We start from the raw sequence: 16499 nt of genomic DNA, 5'->3' as shown, positions 1-16499 counted from the left end.
AAACCATGTCTATACTGTAAGAGCTCACAGTGCATAAGAAAGCTCGAAAGAATGGGGAATAACTTTTTTTTTAGTATCGTTTCTGAATCAACTTTTGTATGATTAATGGTAACATTTCCAATAGAAAACGAAAAAGTTACTTACGCAAGGATTCCTTCGGCAACTATAGTCATTGTTTGTAAAACACAAAGTCTCGTCTACAATTGGACTTGATAGCATCTTCTAATTTATCGACCTGGTCAAAATCCACTTTGAAGGTAACCATGGTAGTACCATCTTTACCAGTATCATAATCCTCCTTGATTTCATCAGCTTGACACGATTGGAGCTGCAAGACATAAAGACCCACGATTCATGATCAATAAAGCAGAGGCAAACCATACAAACCGAGATCACGTCAAAACAGACTGGACCAGAAACAAAATTTGCTGCCAAGATCGAGATGGAAACCATTGAGAGTACCGAAGATTCAAAGAAAAATATTCAGAAGTTCAGCAAATCACCTGATTGTATAGAACGCCTAGAAGATCAAACGGCACCTCGACACCCATTCGAACCTACCAAATAAGCAGGAGTTTAAATAAAAATCAACAGAAAGCAGGATGCTTTCGTAACCGGTTGGACTGAAAAATGAAGCCTTTTGTATATACACTGAGTATTCTTATTACATACGGAATTAAGGATACAGAAGAGTGAGATTTTTACTTTAGATTTCACAAGGCATGTCGGAGCATTTTTCAGGCATTCTGATGCAACCCCACCATATGCTCTAACAAGACCACCAGTGCCAAGTTTTATGCCTCCAAAGAACCTGAAAACTCAATTTCCAAGCAGCATCTACTTTCAATCACATCAAAATCCAGGGAGATACATATATTATTCAGAAACAATGAATCAATGAGCATGAACATTCAATCTCACCTAATGACAACAACCATAACTCTGTCTAATCCCGATGACACAATTGCAGAGTGAATCGGCTTTCCTGCGGTACCCGATGGCTCACCATCGTCGCTAGAACGATACTGATCGCCAACCTAAACCAGACCCATCAGCAAGACAAAATACCCAGAATTCAAAAATCAAACCTTTAATTCCAGATAGGGCAGATGAATGCACATATGATACCTACCTTGTAAGCCCAGCAATTGTGAGTGGCGCGGGGATCACGAACCTGACGATACACCGTCCAGCACACGGATCAGAGCTATCTTGCAAAAAAAATCGAAATACCATTTGTGCAAAAGGAGAAGAACCTGGGAGAGGAACGATTGAGCGGACTGTTCGTTGGAGATGGGACCTGCGATGGCGATGAACTTGCTCTTCTTAATCTCTTTCTCGAAGTTTACAACTTCTTTTATGGTCGTGAACTCCCCACCAGATGCGGAGGAAGACGTCGACGCCATGGTTTTCTTGACGGAAGCAACTGTAGAGAGAAACGAGGCGGAGCTCCGGCGGCGGAGAATGACGGCGACGGTGGTGGAGGCTATCGAAATGGTTACCGGCATTTGAGAGAAGGATCGTTGGATTCTCCTTTGCCTTTCTTTTCGGTAGCTTTAGATTGGATTTTAGATCGTTCGTGGGTTTTTAAAAGCCCAATTTGGTAATTTGGGCTTTTCGTTGATCCGGCCCACAAAAATCTACAGTATTATCATTCACAAAATTGAATATTTTTATTTAATACGTATTTAGAATTTAGGGATTCTCAAAATATGTCGATATATTCACATATCTAGGGAAAATATTTCTGACATATATCAAAATCTTGAAAATGTCACGATTTCAAAACTATACAAATATTACAAGCCTGAACTGAAATACCTAAATATCGATCTATTTACCAAACAAGAGACCTAAATATTCCTTTTAAAACTGTTTAAATTTACAAGATTATTTATTATGGGGTGGAAATTATAAACGAATATAAATATCATTTATTTTGAGGGGAAATTAAGAAGATGTACACATCGAATCTACTACGTAACTAGGCAGCTTCAGACGGTCGACGACTCCTACATATTGGGAGATATCGACACGTGTCGATTGCCCTGACGACCGGAAAACGGCTCAATTTGGCGGGAACGGGACAAGTCAGCTCTCGGACTCTTGGCACTTGGCCCTACTGAACAGACGCAGATTCAATTAACTATTAAAAACGTTATGATCGGGATTAGTCCTATATAAGTTGATTCGGACAATTATATATATTTTTTGTAATAAACAAGTTGGTTAATCTTAATCACTTGCAACAATACATGTGATTATCGCTGACTTTTGCAAATGGACAGCTATCTTTTCGTGACGCACATTATCCGTGTTAGCAACACAAAAAACAATATTGTTTTTTTTCTGTTATATATATATATATATATATATAATAAATATGTAAGTGTTATTAATTAGATAATATATATATATATATATATGAATTGTCATTTATGAGTATAAAAAATATACAATTAAGTAGGCATCCATGATCCATCCCCAACCCCTCATTTTCCTTACAAGTTATTTTCTTTTAATATTACTGTACAAATTTACTAAACGAAATTAAAAATATAATTCACGCTCCCCAAATATTACTTTTTAAAAATAGTTGAAACCTCGGGCTACTATTATATATGTATACATATAATCAAATTACTTAAAGAACACCAAATATTTTTTTTAGATATAACTCACATCATACAAACACTCTATGAGAGACCGATTGTGCATTGTACCTTTTTACTAAAAAAGAATATAATGAGCTTATCATATTGGTTTGCAATGAACAACTATATCGTTAGGAAAAAATAATAAATAAAATTATATGGTATATATCTCGAGGATTACAAAATTGCAACACTCGGAGAAAAAGGAAAAGTTTTAAATTTAAAATTTTATAATGGTTGGCATATCCAAGAAGTTAACTTCCCAATTAAAGATGATTTGTTTTGTTGGCAATTTCTTCGAATTAGAAAAAGGAAATAAAAATATGTAATGACATAAATTTGGTTAAAGTAACGTATAAATTACACAGCATAAAACGACAATTACTTGGACAACACAAACTGAATAACATAAAAAAAAAAAAAAATACTACATTTATTATGAGGTTTTTTTTTTGGAAACTGTACAAAAAGAATATATGCGTATATATCGCGAAATATTTCGAATATAGAAATTGCTGGAAAAGGGGTAAAAATAGGGGCCCAGTCCACGCGTACAAGAGCCGGAAACATTATAATAAATGAAATTGCAAAGAAAAGTAAAATTAAAATTTTCAGAAAACAATAGGAAAAAGTGTTTCTGATTCTTTGGCGTAAATTAACGAATACCAGACTCCGCGTTTACGTCGTCTGCTATATATATATATATATATATATATATTCTCTTCGTCTCCCTCTTCTCCACCTCGTCATCTTCAACCCACATAAATCTTCTCTCTCTGGAAAAAAAAAACCGGACAACAAAAAGCTCTGTCTGAGCGGCATATGTCTCAAAGGACCTCTGTGCCTCATTCTTCTTCTGTCGCCTTCGGCCTCCACTCTCATCTCCTAGTTTCCAGTGAGATGATTCCTAATTCCAACTGGGCTCTCTGAATTACCTAACCCCGTATTTCTTCTTCTTCCCATTTTTTTTCTGACTCGTTGATTTTTCTCTCCGATTTTCCCGGAAACAGAACAAAAGGTTAACTCTTCTCTGGTTCCGCCATTTTTTCCGAGAAGATGGGTCTAAAGGGTTTTGCCGAAGGAGGAGTCGCTTCGATCGTGGCGGGTTGCTCGACCCACCCGCTTGACCTCATCAAGGTCCGAATGCAACTTCAGGGCGAGTCCGCTCCGAACTCGGCGGTTCAGAGAAATCTCCGACCAGCTCTTGCATTTCAGAACAACGTCTCCTCCTCCGCCGTCCACGCGCCACCGCCTCGCGTGGGTCCGATCGCCGTCGGAGCCCGTATCATCCAGAACGAGGGCGTCGCCGCTCTGTTCTCCGGCATCTCCGCCACCGTTCTCCGGCAGACGCTCTACTCCACGACCCGTATGGGCCTCTACGACATCCTCAAGCAGAAGTGGACCGACCCAGAGACCAGAACCATGCCCCTGACCCTAAAACTCACCGCTGGTCTCATCGCCGGAGCCATCGGTGCAGCCGTAGGGAACCCCGCCGACGTAGCGATGGTCCGAATGCAGGCCGACGGGCGTCTCCCACCGGCCCAGCGCCGCAACTACAAGAGCGTGGCCGACGCGATCTCGCAGATGGTCCGCCGCGAGGGCGTGACGGCGCTGTGGAGGGGGTCGTCGCTGACGGTGAACAGAGCGATGCTGGTGACGGCGTCGCAGCTGGCGTCGTACGATCAAGCGAAGGAGACGATCCTGGCAAAAGGGCTGATGAAGGACGGGCTGGGGACCCACGTGGTGGCGAGTTTCGCGGCCGGATTCGTGGCGGCGGTGGCGTCTAACCCGGTGGATGTGATAAAGACGAGGGTGATGAACATGAAGGTGGAGCCAGGGGTCGCGCCGCCGTACGCCGGAGCATTGGATTGCGCGGTCAAGACGGTGAAGGCGGAAGGAGTGATGGCTCTTTACAAAGGGTTTATTCCGACAATCTCGAGACAGGGACCGTTCACTGTGGTTCTGTTCGTGACGCTCGAACAGGTCAGGAAGCTGCTCAAAGACTTCGACTTTTGAATGTTGTAGAGGTCGAAACGATGGCGGCGATAATGAAATAAAACTTCATCGTAAGATTCACTGTTTTGTTTTTCTCATTATAATACAAATGGACCTTATTGTTTTCAATTTGATAATTCAATGAAAGGAACAATATAGATGTGAAAGGATGGATGATGATTCCTTTTAGGCCCTTTCAAATTTTCCAATGTAACAAAAGACCATGACACGTTGTTCATCACGCACCGACCTTCTTGAATACCCACAAGCATTCGTTACAACAATGGAAGACCAAATTCAAAACGATGTTGTAGAGGTCATAACAAAAGCAGGATGCTGATTCCTTTTAGGATACGTAATGACCAAACTCATTATTCCAGATTCAAGATTGGCATAATCTTTGGATTTGGTAATCGAATACGAAATACGATTTGAATTTGAATATATCCCTTCATACTTGTCAATGCCACCTTTCTTGCAGTCTAAGATATTCCTTCACCAAGAATCTGAAACTCAACCAAAGTAAATTCTAAAACCTGTCCGAGAGATTTCTGTACACGAGAAACACCGCCACCACAAGGACACATCATCTGCCACTGTCCGAACCGAGAACCTGCTCTTTGATTTCTTCCATTTTTGTACTAAGCTCTTCTCTGTTTCTCTGCAAATCATGTTTTTTTAGCAGCCAAACAAGGTTACTATAAGAAGCCTTTACATGCGTATAAACCAAATCTTTTGAGATGAGTTGGAAACATTCCCTCTACCTTGAACAACAAGTAACGGGTTGCGAACCAAAGTGTGTACCCAATACCTACCACTTCCAAGAACTTTGGCAACTGAAACATCAATGGTGATGGGGTTACTGTCTGGATAATAGCATTCGACTACTATGCTGCAGTTTATCATTAACGAAATTTAAGGTTTCAAAAGTACCCACCAGCGGAATTGATTCCACCGAGCCAACAACAGCAAATGCCAGATACAGAGCAATCAAAGCTCCACTCCCACACAGCAGCAGGATTGAAAAGGTATTCTCAGAGTCCAGCTACATCAAAGAAAGCAACTCAGTCAGTTACATTGACAAATATGCGGTACATCATGAAGTCAAGAAAGACGCAACACTGTCACTGAAAAGATTCATAGGATAGGGGTGATGCATCTGCCAACCCAAGAAACCTAAGGATAGACTTTGAAATGATAGGAAATGAGGATCAAAACAATTGGCAAGAAATGGAACAGAGGAGTGTTCAAAAGAACAATTTGTTGCTCAGGTAACCGCTCAGGTCGACATCACGTCGATGTTTCACTAAGCACCAAAGTGCCTTCAATAGATCTTTATATTCATCACGGCAACAAATTTATGGGCAGAATATGCACAGGCAAGCCAAGATGAGATCAGTAAAAGTCTCCTAATTTTAAAAGATTTTAAATGAGACTGCTGAGGAAAATTCTAATATGAAATGTTAGATAACATGAAAAAGTTTAAACCAGAAAAAAATGGCAGTACAAATAATCAAATATAAGACTAGTCTGAAAAGCAACAGAAGATTCTTGCTTCCAGGACAAATTCTGTGGAACTATTCAGCAAGAAAGGGAAAAACGCAAGCAGAACACAACAAGGTTGTCAAGAATTCATTAAGCATCCAAAGAACGCTTTCAGTACACCAAAGGCATCACCATATCAACCACCACAGCTTCAAACTTCTCTAAAAGAAATAAAATTTAAGCGCCTAAAGCCCCAAACTTTTCACCCTTCACGACAAGAAAGCTTCAAAACTGCAACATACAAAGTATAGGCATCTCATGAATATTACCTCTACGCCGTTCAAGAACTCAAGTGTCTGTGTCTGCTCATCCTCCAAGGATTCAGCTTGAGCTCTTTCTCGGGGCACTCGCAAGCTTCTCACACTTTTCTCTACAGGTGAAACATCTTCCACTGCAACTGCCCCATCGCATTTCTCCACGCCAAATTCATTGACTCCAGTTGATGCTTCTTCGGAAATTGTTTCTCTTGGGAATGAACACGTACAACGCAAGGTGCCTTCCAATTGAACAACAACCCAAATAAGATGTTCAGGTTCCTTCTCAGGAGCCATGAACAAACACCATAATGCAACGGGATCCGGTTAAACGAGTGAAAGCAGAAAAGAAAGAAATATATAAAATTTCAACAGAAAATGAAGTGTGGCCGCTAAATATCAAACCGGACAAGAACATATCCTTTTCCAGCATTCAGGATCACACTTCCAAACAACACGTAACAGTACAGATTGCAAGCAATAATCGAATCATCCAAAAAAAAAAAAAGCAAAGCAAAAGTGGAAACTAGGGTTTTTCAGGACTCGTACGGGATCGAAGATCGAGAGCCGCCATGTTCAGCCCGAGAGAGATAGAGGCTCTGTATCGGAGGAGATTAACAACGTTCCCAGAGAGAAGAAGTCCATGGCGGTTAGTTCTCGAAGGAAGATTGGCGACAGCTTGAGACGCGCAGAGCTCCATTTTCAAACGGACGCGAGTGGGAAAATGAGCTGCTCAAAGAGCTCGGCGCTTTTCTTCTTCTGGGAGCTTCGAAATGGGAGAGAGGCTTATGAAGAGAGACCTCCCCATTTATAAGCAAAGAAGGCCCCTAGGGTTTTACTTATTGAGCCTATAATAGCTTATTGGGCTCAATTCAAGGCTCATTTATTTGTACAAATAAGCCCAATTATGTCTCCGTGATTCTCTGGAAATGGGCTTAAGAAACAGTGTTAAGATCGTGTTGGGCTTTTCCTCGCCTAGATGTCAATGCCATGTCGAATACTCAAGTTGTATTTGACCGACCCGGGGGGGGGGAGGAAGAAAAATAATTTGGTCGGGGGGCAAACCTGTGAATTCAGAAAAATAAGTTTTCTTCGATATTCTTGTTGTTATTATTATTATTATTATTTGGTCCCATCTTTTTTTTTCCGTCGTCGATTCATACATATAATACGAGTAACTCGTCATGTTTCGTTCCATGTTTCCCACCATTTATAAAGCAAGGCCACAGAGTTCAGTTCACATGTTACAGTAACAGGGTGACCACATTAAAAACACATCCGACCATTTTGCGAGCCATTTCATTACATCAATCATGAGTCCAAACCCTTAAGGATTTAGGGTTTTAACCCTCTCCAAGAATCGGTTTTATCAGAGCCGTCTCACAAAATTTGGAGGCCCTGTACATATTATAATAAAAAATTATTAATTAATATAATAAAAATAATAATATTAAAATATAATTAAAAATCAAATATTATATTATTTTCAAAAATATTTAAAATTGATACAAACATATCTAATATAACAAAATATACAAATGAACTAAGTTAATATAAAATATTAAACATTCATTTAAACAAGACAGTTCTTCTAGCTTTATTTATATAAAATTTATCAACTAAATCTTCATAATCAATTTTCTCTAAAAAATCGTTCTCTATTGCGAGTAATGCTAGTCCGTTGAGCCTTTCTTGAGACATTGTTGAACGCAAATAAGACTTCAATAATTTCAATTTGGAAAAACTTCTTTCTGCAGATGCAACAGTAACAGGAATAGTTAATAAAATTCTATAAGCAATCATTGCATTAGGAAAACAATCCATACATTTCAAAAAATTCAAAATATCAATGGGTTTCATCATTTCTTTAGGTAAAACTTCTCTCAATAATTTTAATTCCATATATAATTTATTTCCATCAATATCAGATTGTTCATCTTTTCTAAGAGCATTTTCAAATGTATCACAACAACATTTTAAATTAGTACCATTTAAAGAACGTAATTTTTCTGAAGTAAATAAGAAACCAAAAACATTTTCATATTCTTGATATTGTTCAAACCTCCTATTAAATGAACCAAGTGCTTGGTCAATAATATATAAAAAATAATTTATTCTAAATAGTTCTTGAGGAGAAAATGAATTACTAGAAGATGTATCATCTAAATTCTCATCAAATGATTTTTTTCTTCGAATTTCACGTCTTTTTTTAAATACATGATCAACATCTATTTCCGTATCAATCGATTTAGCAATTTCTAAAGCATTAGAAAAACCAGTTTCTCTATATTTTTCAAAGAAAGAAATCAAACCCTTTAACTTTTGAATAGCAACATCAATATGCATATCACTTGCTTGTAAATGTTTACTTACCAAATTAACTGCATATAGTATTTCAAACCAAATAACTATTACTACCAAAAACTCAAAATCACCAAGCTCATTTGTCGCTAATGATTTAGCTTCACTTCTTATTTTAGAATCATTATCAATTTCTGATATTTCTAATAGAGCTTCTTGTATTTGTGAAATTTGAAATCTAATCGCTTTAACACTTTCAACACGACTTTCCCAACGGGTAGATGACAATGGTTTTAGAGACAGTCCTTTTACATTATCTTTCAAAATTTGCCACCTTTTAGTAGAATTAGAAAAAATTGTATATATCCTTTGTATAACTCCAAAAAAATCTTTAGATTTACCACATGTATTAGCCATATCACATAATGCTAAATTTAGACTATGAGAACCACAAGGGGTATAAAAAGCCCTAGGATTAACATCTAAAAGTTTTTTTTGTACACCTTGATTTTTTCTTTTCATATTTGATCCGTTGTCATAACCTTGTCCTCTTATATTATCTATAACAAGATCAAGTGATTTTAGTTCATTTTGTAACACAGCAAAAATCATTTGCCCAGTTGTATCATTCACATTTAAAAACCCTAAAAACGATTCTTCAATCTTAACAAGATCAAAAGAGATATTCACATACCTGATAATCAAAGACATTTGTTCTTGGTGGCTACTGTCTGGAGTACAATCAAGTATAACAGAAAAATATTTTGCTTGCTTTACATTTTTAATGATCTCATTTTTAATTGTAGAAGCAAGTAAAAGAACTAGTTCATTTTGAATAGTATGACCAAGATAATAATGATGAATTTCATCATCTGTAATACGTCTCAAATGTTCTTGAACAATTGGATCAAAATCTGCCAACATTTCAATTAAACCCAAAAAGTTTCCATTGTTATTTTCAAATAATCTTCCATTTGTTCCACGGAATGCTAAATTATGTTTTGAAAGAAATTTTACAATTGAAATAATTCTAAACATGATATTTTTCCAATGATCTTTTTCTTTCATAAGTTGTGTATAAGCTATTTTATCTATAGTTTGATTTTTTTTAAATCTTAAACGCAAATCATACCAAGTGACCATATTTTTTATATGTTCTGCACTCATTTCATGTTCTTTAAGTCTAATACTAAGATGTATCCAATCTCCAAAACCCTCATTTGCTAATTGGCCTTTTCCAATATTTTTTTTAAATATTTTACAACAAAAATAAAATACTTTATCTAGTTCTTTTGAATAAACAAGCCAATCTCTATCACATTTTTCACCATTTGATAAAATTCTAGTATAATATATTGATGAAAATCGCCTAGAAAATTTATCTTTTTTACCTTTTTCAATATTCATGTCTCTCTTAGGACCATTTGCTACTAAAATATCAATCATTTTAGAATCAAGATTATCCCAATTTCTTGGATCAAAAATATTAAGTATATTAGTTTCATAAGAATTTTTTTCATTATTTTGTAAACTATCATTATTATCAATAATCTTATTATCAATAATCTTAATGTCATCATTTTCATTCATATCTACTACATTATTAGTAATATCATCTTCATTTTGACTAAGAGTTTGTGGTTCTTTTATAACAAATTTATCTAAAGCTCCTTTTTGAGATTGAATTAATTCTTCAATTCTTTTCTTTTTTTTACGTTTTTCAAATCCAGAATCATATTTTCTAATTCCAGAAGACATATTTAAATTTAAATACTTAATAAAATAAATAAATAAAATTTGAGAAAAAACCTGGAAATTATAAATTTAGTTTGATTTTCCAATTTTTTCTTCCAACTATCAAACCTGAAAATAAATAACAATATTATTAGAATTTAATAATATAAATAAAATCATCACATAAATAACAATTAAAATAAAAAATAGAAAATTAAAAAGTACCTTAATATTATGTTCTCTTGGCAGCAAACGAAAAATGTTCTCTGATTTTTTAACTCTGATTTTTTAAGGACAAAATAAATGAATAGTAAATTGAGAAGAACGTACGGATGAAATGATAATGGTTTTGGATCCTCCATTTTTATAGAATAATTTGTTACCGTTAACAAATTATTTAATATTATTATTTTAAAATTTGTAATGATGTGCTGTAATATAATAAATGTTGTTACGTAGTGACGTTTCGTAATTGGTGACAATTATTTTAATAAAAAATAGATAACGGTCAAAAACTTATTTCGTCCCTATTATAATTATATTTAATATTTAATATTATATGTCATTAATAATTTTTAAATGAAATGGGGCCCTCCAAAATTTGGGGCCCTGTACGATCGCACATGTTGAACCGGTTAAGAGACGGCCCTGGGTTTTATTATGGGGAAAGATCCGATCTTTCCAGGTCTTTGGTACAACAAAGATCATCAGTAAGCAATGCCAAAAAGACACAACACCTTGATGTGGATTGCTTTTGCTTCACGACGTCTCCCTAGAAAATTTTATGATAGAGGGGAGTTTTCTCTAGCGGAGAAAATTGCTATACATTTTTGTTTTCCGAAAAAAGAATTATCAAAACTCAGAGAAAAGGGAACTGATTCTCCTCCTCAGTCTATGATATAGATGAGATTTGTTTTCTTCTTCTAGGGATTGGAACGAAAGATCCCTCCTTTCTTTTTGCGACGACGACGATGATAAATTAGATGAAATCGGGCTGACCTGTCGAGGTCAAGCATCGATGCCACATACGGCTGTTCGGGTCGACAGCTTTCGGGTATGCAATGACTTCGGGTATCGGCAAATACGCGTAGTGAGTGTTTATTATCCCTACTGTTATCCCACTGTGCCCCGCAAACGCCCCGTGCACCTGCAATTGCCATCATCATAACAACCATCCTCTCATCATCCATCCCATCCCATTGTATGCATATGTACACTGTATTATTATTATTCACCGTATAGATACGGTTGTATTTTGTGTATATGTGCAAGTGACTTACAGCGTTTTGTCCCAAAACCGTGCAGAGAATGCCATCTGAAGCATTTGCCCGGACCGCACGTATCATATACGTCGGGTCAATATACTTCACATCTACCGGAATTCCTACCTCCTTAAAATACTTTTTCGTCTGTCACAAATTGGGGAGAAATATTGTAAAGATCAGCACAAATTCAATAAACAGAACTCTTCTTACGAGATTCTCGAGCAAACGGGCTTGTGTCAAAAGGCTCACCAGAGCACGAGAAAGACCGATCTCACAATAAAATATCGAGCATTTCAGGGTATTCTGTCAATAAACTAACCTCTTGCTGAATATGCACACCTATATCACCAAGTACCACGTTTCCAGATGCATCTTTGGCGTTGGTTTTCTCGAGGAAACTCTGCAAGAACGAAGAGTTAAACCTCCGGGGGGGCACAGACGATTATGTAATACAGTTTTTTTTATGAGTTTGTGGAGATTATCGTTATCGAAAAGATCCATTTTTTTTCATATCATAACTTGCATGGGAAGAGGAAAGACGCAAACTTTTGTGATTGCGTTTGAACACGTCGTTACCTGTCCGGCTCCTTCGGCTACACAAACCACGGCAGAACCTTTGGTTTCAATAAGATACTTCAGATGTTTCAGTACGCCATGTGGCCCGCCCAGATTGAAAGGCACCTGAAAATAACGGAGCGTGGTAAGAGCAATCTCCGGGTTAACGATGAAGATAACAAAAAACACAAAGTACCTCGGGAATCAGACAAATATCGACTTGTCCACTTGCTAAGGATGCCTGCATGGCAATGAATCCACTGCTACGACCCATCAGTTTCACAACTCCGATACCATGATAAGCACTGTGCGCCTATTGCATCACCACCAGAAAACAAAAAAAAACACGGGTTTACAAAGCTCTTGTAACTGAATTTATGAGTATATGAATACAAGAATTTTGTCAGTCACAATATCGACCAAGAAAAATCGAAGATATACCTCAATGTAAGCAGAGTTTATCGCACGTTGTGCTTCTTCCACTGCAGTGTCGAACCCGAAAGTCTTGTCCATCAGCAAGATGTCATTGTCGATGGTTTTCGGCACTCCAACCACCGCTACCTTCATCTTTCTTTGGCGGCACTACAAGAGAACACAGGAGGAGTAGAAAAAAGCAAAAGATTGAACACGGGTTTCGGAGAGAAGGAATAGAAGAACATATACACCAGATCAACCGGTGTTCATGTAAGAGATTCAGACAAGAACATTAGCCACAAACTTCATTCAAGGTTTTTCAAAGTGTTGAGTAACAAACAACCTCGTTGTGTATTGCATTGGCACCAGCATGTGTCCCATTCCCGCCCAACACAAAAAGCATGTTGATTCCTCTCTCCTGAGATCATATAAATCAGATTGGTGTCATGTTCCAGAAATATGCACTCTACAGAATAATAACAGGTCTTCTCAAGACCCGGAAAAGAAAAAGAAAAGAAGAGAAATTTCCTGAGCCGAAGAGCTAAAATCAAACGATACCTGGAGGCTGTCAACGATTTCAGCAACCGAAGGCCCGCCGCGTGAAACTCCCAACAAGCTTCCACCAGAGAGATGAATATTTTGTACCACCTTCCTCGACAACTGAAAATCCAAAGAACAACAAAATATTTTTAAAGAGAGAGCTTGCGGAGTTCAATTTTCCACACGAGAGAATGTACGTAGTTTTACAGGCATTTCGGTCAAGTCCTTATCGGAAAACCCGCGATAACCAAAAGGGATTCCCACGATGTTCTTCACACCGTATATCTCGAGAGTGATGACAATCTGCAAAACATCCAGCAACAAACCAGACTTTACGGAAATACAAAGAGTTTCGCACGAAAACAAGAGCGCATACATCACAAAACCTTTAGGAATGTCTTAATTCTTAAAAAGAGGAAACAGTGGAAAGCAATGAAACTCACATGTCTGATGACATCGTTAAGACCAGGGCAAAGACCACCACAAGTGACGATTGCCGCCTTCACTTGCTCGGGTCTGAAGTATATCTTCTCCCGTGGCCCAGCACGATGAACCCTAGCCGATATTCACGGAACATGATCAGATTATCGCATCACAATGCACTGCATCTAAACCAAAACATCAACCTGAATAAAGGAGACACCGACAACAGTTACCATTGCTCGACCCAAGAACAGTCTTGATCAATGCACTCTGCTCCCGCAGAAGTGGGGGAAGAGTAGTTAATTACCTGATGGATGCAAGAGATCAATCAATCCTCATCAACTTCAGTGATTTCCACAAAAATCTACAGAAACTTCTCCGATTCGATCAATCGCCATTAAAAAGGGAAGTACCTTGAGAAGGACTCTGTCGTTGTTGTTTATGTATCCATGCCATTTTTCATCGGAAGGGTAACCTCCGGCGAAATCTTCCGTCGGAGACCTGCCGGAGAAAAATCAAACTCCAGCTAAGTCACCCACTCGTCAACTTTACACAGAATTACAGAAGATTCGTCGAACCCGATTTCCATCGAACGCGGGAAACAAACCCCAGAAATTGGCGGAATTCCGAGAAAAGTCACTGACCTCATCTTGAGGCAAAACGTAGAAGGAATCGCCTCTGCATCTGGGAATACATCGGTGAGGTGAGGGATGCTGAATCGCTGCTCGAAATCTCTCTGGTACTTGTACTTCCATTCGGGATCGCTGAAATCGATCGCCGCCGCCGCCGATCTCTTGCTCTGCTGCTGCACCGCCCGCACCGCCGCACCACGACGGATCCGCCGGGAATTCGCCATGGATGGCGCTTTCCGGAGGAGCAAGGAGCCGAGCCCAGCGGGCCGAACGAGCACGGAGCCCTTGGGAGCAATGACGGAGCCGATCGCCGGAGAGAGAGCTTCCATGGCGAGCGAAGATTCCGTCGAAGAGACCGAACAGGATCGGATCTTCCGCTTTTGATCAGTCCTCTGCTTCTCTCTACTGACAGCTTTGGAGGGAACTTTTTTTTCCTTTTGTAATTTTTTTTGTTGGTCGTGCGATACGATCGATGGCTTATAGAAGTTGGAAAAGACACAAGCAGACAAGGAGTTGGGAACTGATTGTGTTTTTGGTTAATACAACAACTGATTTTTGTTATTATCTGATATGTGAAATCTTTTGTAATTAGAATATATACACTGAATTACGAAGCATTATTAGTGCTTTGATGCGTAATTAAATACCTGAAATCCTCCTTTTTCTATTGAAAAGGGATTTTTTATTTTTTAATTAGAAGTGGGGGTATGGGTATCAATCAAAGTCAAACTTGAAGACATCTATGCTTCTAATTAAATGCCCATTTAATTAATGGAATAATTGAATTTTTGGGTAAAAATATTTTGATTTTAAGAAAGAGAGTTAGCAAAAGTCGCAAACTCTGATTCCGGAAACAAAACTTTAGATTCGCATCTTTTGGCGTCGGTAGGTCAAATAGTCGACCTTTCTAACACCTTCTTATTTTACAATATCCCTTTTTTATATATAAATTTGGCCTTATTTTCCCATGTTATCATTTTTTTTTTATAACGGAGTACTCGTAACTCTACCCTTCGGACGCTAACTAGATAAATCCTTTGTAACTAGGTAAATCTCCGGTTCGGAAACACTCTTTGTATATGGATCATATAAACTCAGAAATTATCTCTCTTTTTACCTGTCAGGAATCGAACACTCAATCTCAAGATGGAGTTATCTCCTACCCCAAACTGACTATTCGCTCACGAACTGTTGGGTTCATGTTATCCTTACCCCTTTCTTTTTCTTTTGTTTGAGGTAATTTTCCATCATATACCTAAATGAAACGAAATATTATCAAAATCCAGAGGATCCATTTTTTTTATATTTAAAAAGTTTTTTTTGATGATTTCAATGAAAACAAAATTGAAATAAATGTATGAACATCACATTCTGCAACGACACATGGGTAACAACTAGCCGTTCATTTCAATTAAATGGTCACAAAATCTTCTATTACGACCATGGAGACTGACACACTTGAAGAAAATCTTCTCTAAAATTCAAACTAGTTTCTATATACCAACATGGGAAACGAATATAATTACGACAAAATAAACCCTTATATTATTAAATCAACCAAATAGTATATACACGTATATCTCCATAAAATATCAGAGATTTTTATACATCTATAATAGATATGTGCATAATAAAATTATATATATCTCAATAAAATATCAAAGATCCGTATATATCTAACATGTTAAAATAAAGACTTTGCTCTTGATAAAGTATCAGACCTGAGCCTCCGTCTTTTCTCCATATCCCCAGCTACATTAATACGATAACTAAATCTTGATTATTGTTAATTACATTGTTTCGTAATCAAATTTACGAATAGCTAATTGGACCAAGTAATAGAGAATTGGATCAGATTCAGGGCTAGTGGGCTTGAACTTATATTCACAAAAAGCTTCATAGGCCCACAAAGACCCACTTGAACGTGTTTTTGTTTATGAATTTTCTAAAATAGTCTCGTTTCGAAATTATCCATTTTTCTTTTTTTTTTATAAAAAAATCATTTTTAATTGCACTTCCTACTATTTACCCTTTTTTAATTTTAAAAAATAATATATCTTTTGTTATCTATTTCCTTCTCATAGGTCTCCATTATCGTATTCGAGCATGTTATTTTTTTAACATATTTGACTTGTTTATATCGAATGTACATAGATACGCTTCAGGCCACCTAATATCAGTCAACGC

The 16499-nt window shown here is 37.4% G+C and overlaps 5 protein-coding genes across 6 annotated transcripts; 1 reads left to right on the top strand and 4 right to left on the bottom strand.

The window, feature by feature from the left end:
• Window positions 1-52: 52 nt before the first annotated feature.
• Window positions 53-1695, bottom strand: LOC104804173 (IMPACT family member in pol 5'region). 2 transcript variants are annotated; one of them, XM_010528367.2, is made up of 6 exons: window positions 1257-1695; window positions 1133-1174; window positions 922-1025; window positions 706-811; window positions 504-557; window positions 53-328 (listed from the first exon to the last, which is right to left on the bottom strand). In XM_010528367.2, exons 1-6 carry the CDS (start codon window positions 1506-1508, stop codon window positions 170-172), a joined length of 717 nt encoding a protein of 238 aa, XP_010526669.1. In that variant the 5' UTR covers window positions 1509-1695; the 3' UTR covers window positions 53-169. The 2 variants fall into 2 exon arrangements, with proteins under 2 accessions (XP_010526669.1, XP_010526668.1); XM_010528366.2 differs by having other exon boundaries at window positions 922-1037; window positions 1257-1688.
• A 1681-nt stretch (window positions 1696-3376) lies between these two features.
• On the top strand, window positions 3377-4838 carry LOC104804167 (mitochondrial uncoupling protein 5-like). The gene is made up of 2 exons (XM_010528361.2): window positions 3377-3549; window positions 3665-4838. The coding sequence occupies exon 2, from the start codon at window positions 3711-3713 to the stop codon at window positions 4668-4670; it is 960 nt and encodes a 319-aa protein (XP_010526663.1). The 5' UTR covers window positions 3377-3549; window positions 3665-3710; the 3' UTR covers window positions 4671-4838.
• Window positions 4839-4969: 131 nt separating this feature from the next.
• Window positions 4970-7221, bottom strand: LOC104804169 (protein CURVATURE THYLAKOID 1D, chloroplastic). The gene is made up of 5 exons (XM_010528362.1): window positions 6998-7221; window positions 6464-6690; window positions 5587-5694; window positions 5414-5485; window positions 4970-5310 (listed from the first exon to the last, which is right to left on the bottom strand). Exons 1-5 carry the CDS (start codon window positions 7146-7148, stop codon window positions 5236-5238), a joined length of 633 nt encoding a protein of 210 aa, XP_010526664.1. The 5' UTR covers window positions 7149-7221; the 3' UTR covers window positions 4970-5235.
• A 1493-nt stretch (window positions 7222-8714) lies between these two features.
• Window positions 8715-9787, bottom strand: LOC104804542. Its single transcript, XM_010528854.1, has 4 exons — window positions 9527-9787; window positions 9292-9412; window positions 8822-9066; window positions 8715-8732 (listed from the first exon to the last, which is right to left on the bottom strand). The coding sequence occupies exons 1-4, from the start codon at window positions 9785-9787 to the stop codon at window positions 8715-8717; spliced, it is 645 nt and encodes a 214-aa protein (XP_010527156.1).
• Window positions 9788-11107: 1320 nt separating this feature from the next.
• On the bottom strand, window positions 11108-14822 carry LOC104804170 (ATP-dependent 6-phosphofructokinase 5, chloroplastic). The gene is made up of 13 exons (XM_010528363.2): window positions 14325-14822; window positions 14094-14181; window positions 13914-13987; window positions 13701-13812; window positions 13465-13560; window positions 13276-13377; window positions 13061-13135; window positions 12745-12885; window positions 12500-12616; window positions 12325-12429; window positions 12068-12148; window positions 11764-11892; window positions 11108-11630 (listed from the first exon to the last, which is right to left on the bottom strand). Exons 1-13 carry the CDS (start codon window positions 14639-14641, stop codon window positions 11463-11465), a joined length of 1605 nt encoding a protein of 534 aa, XP_010526665.1. The 5' UTR covers window positions 14642-14822; the 3' UTR covers window positions 11108-11462.
• Between the last annotated feature and the right edge of the window lie 1677 nt (window positions 14823-16499).

Source organism: Tarenaya hassleriana, unplaced genomic scaffold (genome assembly GCF_000463585.1).
Source record: "Tarenaya hassleriana unplaced genomic scaffold, ASM46358v1 Cleome9, whole genome shotgun sequence".
In the NCBI taxonomy this organism is placed as follows: domain Eukaryota; kingdom Viridiplantae; phylum Streptophyta; class Magnoliopsida; order Brassicales; family Cleomaceae; genus Tarenaya; species Tarenaya hassleriana.
Note: the sequence above shows the minus strand (reverse complement) of the source record. Positions and strands in the feature narration are given on the sequence as shown.